Source organism: Barbatula barbatula, assembly GCF_947034865.1.
Source record: "Barbatula barbatula genome assembly, chromosome: 5".
NCBI classification, from domain to species: domain Eukaryota; kingdom Metazoa; phylum Chordata; class Actinopteri; order Cypriniformes; family Nemacheilidae; genus Barbatula; species Barbatula barbatula.
The window spans coordinates 3332736-3346134 of NC_136769.1; the positions used below are offsets into that span (position 1 = coordinate 3332736).

The 13399-nt window shown below is 42.1% G+C and overlaps 1 protein-coding gene across 2 annotated transcripts; it reads right to left on the minus strand.

The window, feature by feature from the left end:
• Positions 1-220: 220 nt before the first annotated feature.
• Positions 221-10972, minus strand: hlfa (HLF transcription factor, PAR bZIP family member a). Of its 2 annotated transcripts, XM_079456873.1 has the most exons (5): positions 10853-10972; positions 10662-10770; positions 9586-9906; positions 3789-4003; positions 221-3712 (listed from the first exon to the last, which is right to left on the minus strand). In XM_079456873.1, exons 2-5 carry the CDS (start codon positions 10768-10770, stop codon positions 3497-3499), a joined length of 861 nt encoding a protein of 286 aa, XP_079312999.1. In that variant the 5' UTR covers positions 10853-10972; the 3' UTR covers positions 221-3496. The 2 variants fall into 2 exon arrangements, with proteins under 2 accessions (XP_079312999.1, XP_079312998.1); XM_079456872.1 differs by having other exon boundaries at positions 10662-10914.
• Positions 10973-13399: the final 2427 nt, after the last annotated feature.

Sequence of the window (13399 nt, forward strand, 5' to 3'; positions counted from 1 at the left end):
TAGTTTTGTGTATGTTCATAATGAATACTTTAACATGAACTTAAAAAGTCCCAAGTACATTGATATTAGTTTACGTACAACTATTACAACTTTAGTTTTGTAAGGGTGAGCTGAGTGTTTATGCTTCGCCGTTTTTTATCCATTCATCTTTTTTGTGTGAATTAACAAAGGCGTCCTCTAAAAGACCTTAAAAGTATAAAAACTAAACACAACCAGATGACACCTTGAGAAAAACTGAAGACTTTATTGGATACTAAATGTACAGATCAGGATTCAGTAGGTGGCAGCAGAAAGCACAGCTTTAGCATTATTCTTCAAAGGCGTGACACACAAAATCAAACAACTTATCTTATTTCTCTCATCGGTCTGACTTTAGAGGTGTTGCCTTCCATGCGGCGGTCCCTGACGCACAGCCAGCGAGTAGCGTGAACTTTTATACCTTTATAAAAATGAAAAGATCAATCACCGTCTGCATTCGGTGTGTGTTGTGTTTATGAATGTGTGAGATGGGCCGTAAGGGTTGAGATTTGGGGCTCAGAGCATCTGAATGAGCAGCGTCGTGAGCCCTTATTTCCATCCGATCCAAGTCATTGGACTTTAAAACGAGCGTGTTCATTCAAGGCACTGCACGAAATTCTGCTTAAATATGGTTTTTCATTCCTTTTAGAATTGAGGTAGCGAAATCTAGAAAGGGAGATGCCACCGTCTTTCAAGAGTTTCACTGGTGTAGAACTTCAGATACTCGCAAATATCACAAACTGCGCTGTCTTTCAAACTAAACATAAAGTTGATCTCTGATATGTGCACGGATAGCAAACTGTAAAACATTTGTGTTTAATAGCAAGTCTACACATGAAGTCTACTTAAAATACACGCTATAAACAAAAGATGTGTCAAGTAATATTGAAACTAACATGTATACCAGTATTGGTAGGCTACCTACTACATCAAATATCAGAGATAGGCCTTTACTTGACAAATTGACCTTAGAGTACACTTTGTAAGAGATATCAGATTTGCCTTTATTTATTTAGCTTATTTTTAGCTCTCAAAAATACAACATAACCGAATAAAGGAAACTCTACATTTGATGCGATTCCACCGACATTGATAAAGACCGAACCGGATTACAGCCGACTATCTAAAAAATAGCACGTCTACTTCAATGCCACTGAAAATTTAATTTAGTTTAACTTCAGTGGCTTTTCTTACTGCCGCATGTACACATTTGCATTCATTGATCCAGCGTTTGAGTTCGCATGAATGTTTGTGTACATGTTCAGACTAGTTATGAAAATCGAGGCTCTCTCATCTCCTTAAGACTCCATACCGATGAAACTCTGAAAGCTCAGGTGCCTCCTCCTCTCATCCTCGGGGAGGTATTTAAACGGGGCCTCATACGCAAGAAGTGTTCTGGCTTCATCCTGGACTTATTTCAGTTTTGTACAGATGGAAACAGTCATCTTGCGAACTACAAAGGGCTTAGTACACACGCAACTCGCTCTACAGACGAATAAACAAACGACAAAATGAAAAGTACACAGGAGACCATCAGATTCACCATTGACAATGAAGTCAGCACCGTGCGCAAGAACCGCTTACCTAAGATCCGCCGTCCCTCCCTTAAACCCTGCATCATTATCAGCCGTTATGGTAGTTTTATATAAACTACGTACTGTGTTCAGTATGGAAAACATACTTACTACGGTACATACTAGAGAAGTATGCGATCCAAACACAGCGTGACTCCATTGACGACAAGTTTTTTAACATTCAAAGCAAGCGAAAGCTCTCCAAGCGGCCTTACTGAACATTCGGTAACATCTGCTGTGACAAAGACTCGAGAAAAGATAGCCTTTAGATTTCCATTAAAAGAACAAATAGCAATACTGTCAAAGCTGAAAAAAAGCACCGTTTGTGAGTTTACTGACATCATGGTTGAGCTCCAGAATCCAAACGCACGTATATTTGTATTCCTGCGAATAAGAGTGTGAGGTCCGGTTGCTAACGTTCCCTGAGACAGAACACTAAAGGCTATTCCAACATGAGGGTGCAGAAGGTTTTTAATGCCCAGATGAACAAAACTACCACGCGTTTGGCTTCCAGGCTAGCTCATGATATATCAAAACACTACGTCAACAGATATATAGCTTATATGGATTTATATGCTTTCATATATTTCACTTTGACTACGGATTTGCGCCTTGAAAATATTCAGACAGTATTATATAGGAAAAATACTGTACAAAAAAAACAATGTAGAGAATAGCTTTCAAATATATAGATATATAGAACATCAAAACTCTGTTTTATCAATAAATCATCTTTGTGGTGTGTCTTTTGGTCTGTAGTAAACAAACTCACCGGGTTTGACCGCAGTGTTCAAGACAACGGCATTCTGCCAAACCGACATCTCCGGACCCTTTTACACATTCAGTACAGTCATACAGCCAACAGACACGCAAAGCTTAAAAAAACACGCTACGGTCAAAAATGAAACACAGAAAAACTGAAACATGCCGCGGGTAAAAAAGAAATAAAGAGTAGTAATAAACAAAGAAACAAACCAAAAATTACCCATTTACAACAAGCGCGAGTCATGCTGAAATATCCATTTAAACAATAAGCGATTAAGAAAAAGACTATACAGCCATAACAATAACAGCAATAGTAGTAATTCATATTTCTGAAAAAAAGTACATAAATACATCAGGCAGAATATAGTGTAGGTGGAAACATTGCACCGGATCAGATTGTGAGACACGCTTTAGTGCACGGGGTTAGGGACACAGAAACACACCGAGGGATTTAACATCGGAGGGAAAGTGCTACAGCAAAAGTGACATCCGTGACGCCGGCGCTATGAAACTTTAGAGGAGGAGAATCTAGCTTACGCCCCCTAAAGATCTTATTCAGGCTTATTGCTCCGTGGACAACGTCAAATAAAAAGAGAAACAACATCGCTGGTGTTGGTTTAAAAGTCATGACATAAAACAGACACGTGATTGAGAACATCAAATGAACATACCCTGACTCTAGCTAGTGTTAGAAACACTTTACATGAAGAAATCTGAAGGTGCATACAGCGACCCGACTAAATACATTAACATACATCACTCGGACCGCGGAGAAGTGGGCGGAGCCTCCCGGGGGAAGGGAGGGGAGAAGCGGATGATTGACGGACACGGGGGTGGGGTTATTGATCAATTCTTCTCAGTCCATGTTACAGGTGTACAAAACGCGGCGGAAAAAAGATGAGGACCGTTTGCAAATGAACTATCCGTCGTTGGCGGAGGAATAAAGTGTGGAAATACACCGATACACAGATTGAAAATAGATCAGCAACTGATACGAACATCTACAGAATCAAAAGAGCTTTCTACAGAGAACCGAGGAAAAACGGGACGAGAGGAGAGATCGGTGCCTCCCGATGGGACACGCAGATGTCTCTGGAAAGTGGTCGTGGGATGGGGGCTCGCGGTTGGGTGGGAGGGGCTCACAGGGGGCCGTGACGCGCTTCATATTTGGCCACAACGTTCTTACAGCGGCCGAGCTCCTTCCGCAGGTCAGCCACCTCCTGTCGGAGTGCCTTGTTCTCTTTCTCCAGGAATCCCGCGCGGATGGCGATCTGGTTCTCTTTGAGCCGGCGGGCGTCCCGCGAGCGTTTGGCCGCGATGTTGTTCTTTCTGCGCCGCGACCAGTATTTCTCATCCTGCACGGAGACGGTGTGTCAGTGTGGCAGCATTCAAGACAGTATGACATTTAAATCACTGCCGTGCTCCATTTACCTTCAAGTCTTCAGAAATAAAGATTTTGCGTGCTTTCTTGATCATGGGTTGGGGCTTTAGCTCCTCTGCGGAGAATTTGCGCTTGCGGGGGTCAAAGATTTCCTGACCCGGGACGCTGGACAGGGCGAGGTCGGCAGGGTCAGGCTCGTACCCGTCTGGCACCTGGATTGAGTCCGGATCTATTGGGCTGGGCGTGTCTCGTGAGCTGTGATGAACTGAAAGAAATAGATGTTCATTCATTATGCATTGACATATTTTAACGTGAAAAATACACAACATTCAGAGGAAAATGTATGCATTTTAATATAAAGATGAAAAATTGTATCCATCAGAAATGAACCCATGGATGTGATGCTATACTGTTATTTGTTCATATCATTTCCCAGGTTTTTGTTTACATCAGCAGACACAATTGAAATCGTGTGCGTAAGGGTGCACTTCTCCCTTCTGACCAGCAGGGGGCAGACAAGCCCACCTCATCTACACAAATTCAACACAACACAAGCACACAACACAGCTTGTAATGTGAGTGTCTCTCCTTATTACAAGATTGAAATGTAGAGGTTCATAAGTGGAAGGATTAGATACTTGGTGTGTTTAAACCTGTAAGGAAAGATGTGGTTTAAGACACAAATGTGAGACACCATGCGGTATCTATTAATGTAACACACACAACTTATATTTTGATATATGGGTATCTATATTTGTTTCATGGGGCGAGCGATTACACAACAAGTGTACAACAGTATAAAGCATTCAAGCACATGATCGTAACAAACTGCATCAATGAAAGGAGTCACAGATGTTCATTCACTCTTACTCATAAAAGAGACGATGTGAACCGAACCTCGCCACAACCTTCTGCGTCAAACAGAGGTCAAAGGTGACGGCTGTTATGTCACGGCCTAGATTTTCTGATTAGGCTTGACAAAGATGTTAACTAACAAGTGAATCAATCACGAATCTCCGGCCGAGCTGACCCGACCAAGACCTTGTTTATATATATCGACTGCATGGCAAGAATGACTCAGGATTTCTTTTATCTGTAAACCTTTTTGTATGAGCTATAAAAAGGTGTTATCTCCGCTGTGCCTTTAAAAGATCGTTCAGTGCTTTTTATCCATTTGTCCGTCCGATCTCCTCCACATCCGCAAATCCACATCCTCCACAATCTTTCAGAAATAAAAATGAATTAGAGACCGTTTCACTTGACGTTAACTTCTAGTCTGTGTTTGGTTATAATAAAAAGAAATTAGGTCGTATTTTATCAATATTAACTTGAATATTTGTCATTTATATTATCGTACTGTATTGAATTAAATTAAAACTACTGAACAGTTATCGATTCTATGCCGAGGTTAAGTTTGGGTCATATAGCGTTTGTTTATGATGTTTATGTTTCCAATCTGTTGCTTATATGCAGAATAACTAATATTTTATATGAATACTTGGTTTTAAAAGGTAAATATGGCGTTAATGTAGCTTTTTACATATTCCCTTAATATAATAATAACATACTGCGCTGTAAACACTACATTATGATTATATCTCATGTCTGTTGCTTAGTGGATAAATATACAATATATACAGTCTTTAAATTAAAACATTAATTATTAAGGGGACAACACATTTGTTTTAAACAATACTTACTAGGGATATAACGGTTCACTCAGCACACGATGCGATTCACGATGTTTTTACAGAATGTGAAATTAAAAATGAACAACTGCCATTTTATTGTTTCTGTTGCACACTGTCGTATTTTATGTAAAATAACTAAATTGCAGTTTTGAAGCAAACAAATGTCTCTATATTATAAACAAACTAAGACTTTTGCTTTTCTTAACTTTTACTTTTTTGAGAAATATCAGCATATCCACATTTACCGAGTTTGCAGCGGCCACTGCTGTTCAGAACATGAACTGCGACTCTTTTAACTTCTCAACCGATTTAAATCGTCACATATTATAATCGATTTCAACCGGCTCAAGGTGACTCCTTACATCCCTTATACTTACCATTAAATATTAAAGGAGCTTGAGGACAACAACAATTCAGCATTTAATGAATGTGTGTGCTATTTAAAGTAGGCGATGGAAGGTGCGATTCTGATCGTCCTTCCATCAGTTCTTGCATAAACACACACAGACACTTGGAAGAGAGCCGTCTATGGCTGGGGAAGTGGTTGGGTGAAGGAAAAAGACGCCCTTTCAAGCTTTATTTTAACTTGCGAGCATCGACTGTGCTGATAAGAGCGAAAAGAAGCGTGAGAGGCGAACATCAGGCACACAAATAAAACGTCAGCCATACACTCGACGACTTAAAATACCTTGCAGTGTTTTCACTGAAACAAATAACTCCAGACATTTTCAAGCACTTAAATCCTGAAAACACTTTAAGACCTCTCCGGCGGCGTGAAATGTCACGGGGAAGATTCATTTTAGCAAATCGGTCCATTCAAACTGTTCGGTTCAAAGAAGCGACTCGGCAGAACCGATTCCATCGATTCGACTCCAAAGAGATCTATACCACCTCATTGCTCTTCCCATCCGTCCTACGTGATGTCATCTTCTCATGAGCGCTCCTGTCTTTAGAAGCCAGTCTCCTGAGACACGAATACCATGTGACTAATCACTCTGATGTCTCTGATCGATTGACGGAGGAACGCACGGGACTATTCTGAGGTGTGACGTCAAATAAGCATCACCGTTCAAAAAAGTGATGCTGGAAAAACAGCTACTTTAAATGTCCGTCAAAAGAGAAAGTTACAAATCAAGTAATGAGAACATTGACATCTGATAAAGACTAACACACTGACCTCGGATCAACGTCTTGGGGCTGACAGAACATTAGGTTTGACCTCCGACCACTCGCGTGTCTGTTATCTATCGGCACCCGCGGCCAATTTCCATTCTGTTAGTCAAAGCCACACAATGATCTTTTCTCTCTATCTACTGCCTACAGAACATAAAAGCTATGCCAACCCATCTGTAAACACGCACACGCAGTCCATTGGTCCACTTTGTTGTGACAACACTTTCTTCCCTATCTCTTTTTCCCTCCGACTGGACTTTGTTTGTTTTTTATGTGTGTTAGTTGTGTGTCAAGGCCTTCAGACTTAGACTGGATCTGCTTGCGATGCTTAGATCTTGGGTTTAATCCCAGAGATCACATGTCTGTCATGAATGTTGCTTTGACAAAAGGTGCCAAATTCAGAAGTCATAATGATGTCAAAGGGACGCAAATTCAACGAGACTTCAAAATGAACATAAATAATGCAAATGTGCCGTAAGGATTACTGAGAGCAATCGTAAACATCTCTTTTAAAAAGGTACGTCTGTAGTTTTGGGGCAACACTGATGCATGAAGTCCTGCGCTGGCGTTCACAGGTCATTTAAAGGGATACTTCATCCAAATAAAGTTGTTTCAAATGTGTATAAATGTCTTTGTTCTGATGAAAGATATTTGGAAGAATGCTTGTAACCAAACAGATTTTGCCCCCCGTTGACTCCCATAGTAAGAAAAATAATCGTTTGTTTATTATTATTACTTGAACACGAAAGAATACTAACTCCAGAAGGAGAGTAAACAAGCAGAATTTTCATTTTTGGGTGAAGTATCCCTTTAAAAAGTGCACGTGAGGGAGACACGACTCTGGCAATGTGATGTTCACCGAGAACATACCGTGCTCAGCTGTGCAAACAAGAGACAGGGGGTGTGTCCTGGAGAGGTTTGGAGCGGGGTGGGTGGAGCCTAAGATAGACTGCTGGATGGATATGAGAAGAGAGGCAGGGTGGGGAGTTACACGCCTCTCTCTCTCTCTCAGACGCTCTGCAATAGCACAAGGAGACGGCATGTGTGTATCACATGGCCACGCACGCTGTTCTGAGCCTTCATGTGAGGATCTAGACGGTACATGGCACATGGAAATGCTCATGCGGAGTATAAACATACACAAATGAAACACTCGCGCATGCAAAACACACACACACACACTGTTGTGAGATGCCAGCAGTGCAGGACGTACTGGACTGAATGAGGCGGTCAACGTTCATGGCATGAAACACACATGAGAGCTGAGCCGGGTTGAGAGAGCGGTTAAATCTCATCAATGGTTCAGAGTTTGACGGACGCTCTTTGCTGAAGGCTTTACGAGATTATCAGACCATAAAAACACCTATAAACCATGACTACAGGAATGGGTCCAATAAAAGAGGATTACGTTACATTCGCATTATTCTGTATTCCAATATACTGAACGTAAAATCAGCATGATTTAGAAAATCTCACTGTTAAATGTTCAATCGCAAACCCAGCTGATCTCATCCACTGAAACATCAACGAGGAAAATACACCGTTTTCATGTTCAAGTTCACGAAAGATGTCCAGATATTATTATAAGGGAATGTGACATTTTTTTACAGACATGTTTTCGGCCAAAATTCTTTAAAACTTTACGTTTTAATTCCTGAAATATGAAAATTCTTTGCTCATTTATTCATCCTCATGGCGGGTCGACCCTGTATGAGCTTCTTTCTTCTGCACAACACAAAAGAAGACATTTTGAGGAACGTTCAAACAACACTGAACCCCATTGACTTCCACTGTATGAACCAACGAGACGTTTCTCCAAATATCTTTTTTTGTACTCCACTGAAGAAAGACTCACATACAGATTTACAACCACATGAGGAGGAATAAATGGTCAAAGCATTTTTATTTATCCATTTAAATGTACCACTTGCAAACATACCTACTGTAGGTATTTCTACGTGGTTTCGTTTGACTGTTTTTGTTGACAAGCAATTAAATGAACTTGCGTTAATGAAATCCCTCAAATAAACGTAATAGTTTGGTGTGGCGAAAAAAGAAACGTTGCATTTGTGTTTCTCTCCAATTCCCACCCTACATCAGCTCTAAACCGCACGGCTCATTGTCGTCCTGAGGATAATTAAAGGTGTGACGTGTGTCTATTATTTTAATTTCATCTGGCAGCTGTTTTAAGATGCTCGGTGTGTAAAGCACCTGAGAACAGGTGTGTGAACCCTGCAGCCAATGTACCTGAATGTCATTCGTAGGAATGCAAGATAAATGCGGCAGATGACTTTGACAGTTTCTTCACTGCGGCTGTCAGTCGTGTTTGGGTGGACAGGTTGGTTTTTGTAAAATAAGGTCATTTGTGTAAATGCACGTCAGGGGAGTACGGAGATAAACATTTTTAGAGATATATTTTATCTGCATTTCTAATTTCTTGCCTTTAATGGGTAGGACAATGGAGAACAGTGAGGAATACATCGGATAGAGGCGGGGAACGGGACAGAGACAGGAATGGTACTCGGGCCGCAAGTGCACTGGCGCTACATGTCGATGCCATCGGCGCCGACGAATAACTGTTTTCTGATCAGATTCACAAAGAATCAACTGCAAGGTGTTTGAATCGAACTGTTTGTACTTCAAACCTATTTTATCATTCTAATCAACAATGGTTTGAGAGTCTGATATCTGCCACCTGCTGCGAAACCAGGTTTGAACGACATTGGAGATAAGACTTTGAGTTAAGATACAAGCATTTCACAGACCAGCAGAAACCTCTGCAAAACTCTCACGTATAACACTCAAAACTCATCCACGCTTGCCTGCGGCTTTACTTGAAGTTCCTACGTTATAGAAAGTTAGAAGGTTGACAAGATGTCAGATATGTACAGAGTGATAAATCTGTGGGCATTGCCCTCATTGTTGATGATTAACTGCGAGTCGCGCGACGAACTAAACTACAGCTCGAGTGTGTTTTGGGTACCTGCTCTGTTGGGGCTCTGGAGGCAGTTCTGGGTATGTACGGAAGTGGTGGCCCGGTTGCTGAGATCCACCACGGAAGGTGTGGGCGGGGCGGAGGGTGGCTGGGGCTGCTGGGATGGCTGATTCTGGCTCTGATGGTTGGCGGGGATCCCGTTCTCGGAGAGGAACTCCTCTAAATCCATGTATTCCAGCTGGAAGTTATCGCCATTGTACGACAGCGTCTTGTCCCACAGGGTCGGGCCCAGAAAGGCAGACTGCGGGGCGTTGAGACCGTTTCCGTCATCCTCCAGCTTCTTCTCCTTCTCTTTTTCTTTCCCAAAACCTGCAGGAATGAGACGAAGGTGTCACGGTGTTCCCAAATTATGTCTTAAAGTAACTGTAAAAATGACACCTGCCATTTAAGCAAAATGAGCGGAGAAAACAAGAATACATTAACATAGGTTACATCATGCGTTAGCTTGATCAACTGCACACAAAGGTTTAAAATAGCCGTTATTGATGACACATTAGTGGTCTGGGCTGATGTAGAATATCATTCTGAGACCAAAACACAGCATTAAATCTCACATCTGTTAAATGCGTATCCTTCTTAGGTGCATCGCTTTGATTTCTTGACTGATGTATTAAAAACAAGCAAACAATCTGCATTAGTAAGAGGCAATCGGTGGCGCCCTCTCAAGGGAACTTTAAGAATAAACCTTCTCTGTTGCGTGCGAACTTAACCTATCCAACTCAAGTCTGCATTTGGCGAATAAACTGGGTCGTTTCTCTTCTTTGTAAATCTAAATTATAATAAGAATATATAAGCACTGGTAACATCGTGCATTCTGTCTTGATCGACCGCGCACGCAATAATAAATGCAAGGAAACATAATAATGAAACCGAACAACTTTTAATTCGCATCCAAGTAAGCAGTGACGCATGCGTGCCCAGGTGCAGGTGTGACGGAGAACGACAGACTATGTTCTGCGCGCAGACTATAACGAAAAGCGCGCAGTGCGCCTGTCGCCCTAGCTACAGCCGAAACCGAGGGACATTTAAACTCTCCGCCCGCAATATCCACTCTCTCCACTTACCCTCATCGTGGTGAAAGGGCAGTTTCGTGGGGTTCTCCAGCAGGGATTTCAGGACGCCGTGGGTCGGAAAAGTTGAGTTGACAGGAAGAGGTCGAGACATCTTTTCCATCTTGCAAAGGAAAAAAATCAGAAATCTTTCCAAAGGGATGAAATGACAAAAGGCGAGTTATAAAAAAATGTCTGCAGTGCACCCGCTGCGTCTTTCGATGTAGTCCTCGGCCAGTGCGCAGGCACCGATGCGCGGCGAGTGATCGTGCGCGTCTGTGAGTTCGGCTGGCTGGAGCGCAAAAGCGCCGCTGATGCGCAATTCCATGTGCGAAGACGGACGCCCGTGACGTCAACGGAGAGGCGGGGCAGCCGAACAGGGGGCCTGCGAATGACAGCAGGCGGGGGCGTGGCTTCGGTGTGACGATACATTGTTGCAAGTCCACGATTTCGTTCTTTTTGTCGAGACTCGTTACATTGTGACACCTGCAAGAGTTTCCCGATGTTTATTTTCGGTTTTTTTACGTGCACTGAGAAATTGTACGTAATTATGAGAGATAATACGTACGTTTGGTAACTTAATACACTACAAGTTGCCTTGATTCAATTGGAGCAAAGTAATGTAAAACCACTACAACTTCGAGACAAAACAACAATCCATTTGATTCTATTCTCGTGTTAGTTCAATTGAAACTAAACATTTTGGATAGGCGCGCTTAATATTTTGTGCTTAACTAAATACAAAGCAATTCAACTATTTGAACATTTAACCCACTCATATTTGATGCAAAACGGGTTGTTTTGACCGCCTTCATTTTCACTGCTCCCTCTCGCGTGTAACCACAAACCTCGAAACACAACATCGATTTCTCCTAAAGACCAAAGCTCCCTGACTGCACAGTAACAGCCGGTGCCGGTGCTGAGCAGAGACGCGGCGCGGGCGCGTGAGATTGGCTGCCCGTCGAGTGCGCGGAGAAGAACGTCCAATCGCGGTTAAACCGATGCGCGGCGCGGTTAATCGAGGAACGGGCGCACATCGCTCAGCCCTCGGCAGGAGTTGACCTACTTTTGTCCAATAGCAGAAGGCAGTAAATCCGGCGAGATCAGTACGGGACACGGCACATTGACTGTCATGTGTTTACGGTCCCTGCGTGGAGTGAGTGTGTAAACAAAACTACAGCGCTGCTGTCATGACTCTATGAAATAAAAACACGAATAATAATAATAATAATAAATATAATAATATGCAGTTACAGCAGCTTTAAATGATGATTGAATACAATGTAATATTGCTTGTAAAAACTATACCACAGACTAAACTTTGTGCACTTATTGTCAACGCTTTCCTACACGAGCGCGCAGGGAGTTTGCGCGTTCACGCGGCTGTAGGTGCGTGCGATGAAGTGCGCGACATCTCGCGTGTGAGTGTCATGCTTAGTAACGCCGGTTGCCACAGCAAACGCGTGTTGTGACACAAAAGTAGGACATAAAAGAAAGTGTGTGACAATAGAGGATACACACCGAGAGAACACTACACATCCACACTCACAACTCATTCACTGTTTATAATATCTCTTTAAACTATCCTGTTCTATTGCCATACGTTTGAGGGATGATGATGATGATGTCGGTTCAGTTCGAGAACTGCAGATGGATCTCTTCTCTACGGCGTTCACTCTTTTCCACCCTGAGAAACAAAATATGATGGGGTAGAAGGCCATGCGGAGAGGACCCTTGTTCGGTGTGATGTCTCCTGCCCGACGAGAGTCACAAAAAGAAAATGACACTTCACCATGAAATGTTCCGGAGTAAAGATGTGAAGTTTGAGAGAGTCGAGGAGAGATGTAGGGAACGGTTGTATTCGTGGAAACGTAGCCTGATGTTCTGACATTTTATCGAGTCGATGGAAGGATGTTGTTGTGTGCGGCCCACATCTTCCACCCACAGGTCCATGACCCTCACGCTGGATGAGAAGCCCACGGCTATCTCACATTTCCTTCTCACCTCACTGTTTCCTGCTGCATTCAACATGAATCACAGCGCAGAAGTCTGTATCGGAAAAGAAAAAATCATGAAAAAAGGGAAATGTTTCACGGGAGTTACATAATTTCATTCAAGAAGGGATCTTTTTGCAGCATGTACTGTAAATAAGTGAAAGTTTATTGGTCAATGCATACTTTGTAAAAAAGCTCGAACTGAATTAAACATTGCATTTATTACTTTGTTACGAATGGCAGGAAGTGATAAAGCAAAACATGACAGAAATACTAAAAGCTTTAAATTTGTAGTAATCATTTTAGAATTAGACAGACGAACCAAATTTCATGTCTTTGATGTGCAGGATAATTGTATCTCGGAAACATTTTTGGTTACACAGCAGGTTCATCTACATGCTTTCTGAATCTCCACACCATAAATCTTCCTCTACATTTTCTTCAGCGAGACCTAGTGCCCCGAAACACTTTATACTTGGAAGATCTTGAAAATGTAGACGTATTTTATGTCATTTGTGCACGTGAGAGTGCATTGTTCACACAGAATTCTTGGAGTCGGCGGGAACAAACAACATTAAATAAAAAGTACCCAAAGAAACAACCAGGACTAGACACATAGTAGGCCTACTTTTGTTTACACATACACACACAAGGATAGTTGAAGGGTCCAGACATTCCCAGATGAATACGAGGGTGGGCTTTATTATGCTGCCTTCAAGAGCAACGAATATGTTTGTACTAGTAGTAGTTCACTAGTAA

Coding starts and splice junctions, on each gene's coding strand:
- hlfa (XM_079456873.1), bottom strand. CDS start 10,770: ATGGAAAAGATGTCTCGACCTCTTCCTGTCAACTCAACTTTTCCGACC. Junction 9,907..10,661: donor GCCCTTTCACCACGATGAGG/GTAAGTGGAGAG, acceptor TCATTCCTGCAG/GTTTTGGGAAAGAAAAAGAG. Junction 4,004..9,585: donor CCAGAGCCCCAACAGAGCAG/GTACCCAAAACA, acceptor TATTTCTTTCAG/TTCATCACAGCTCACGAGAC.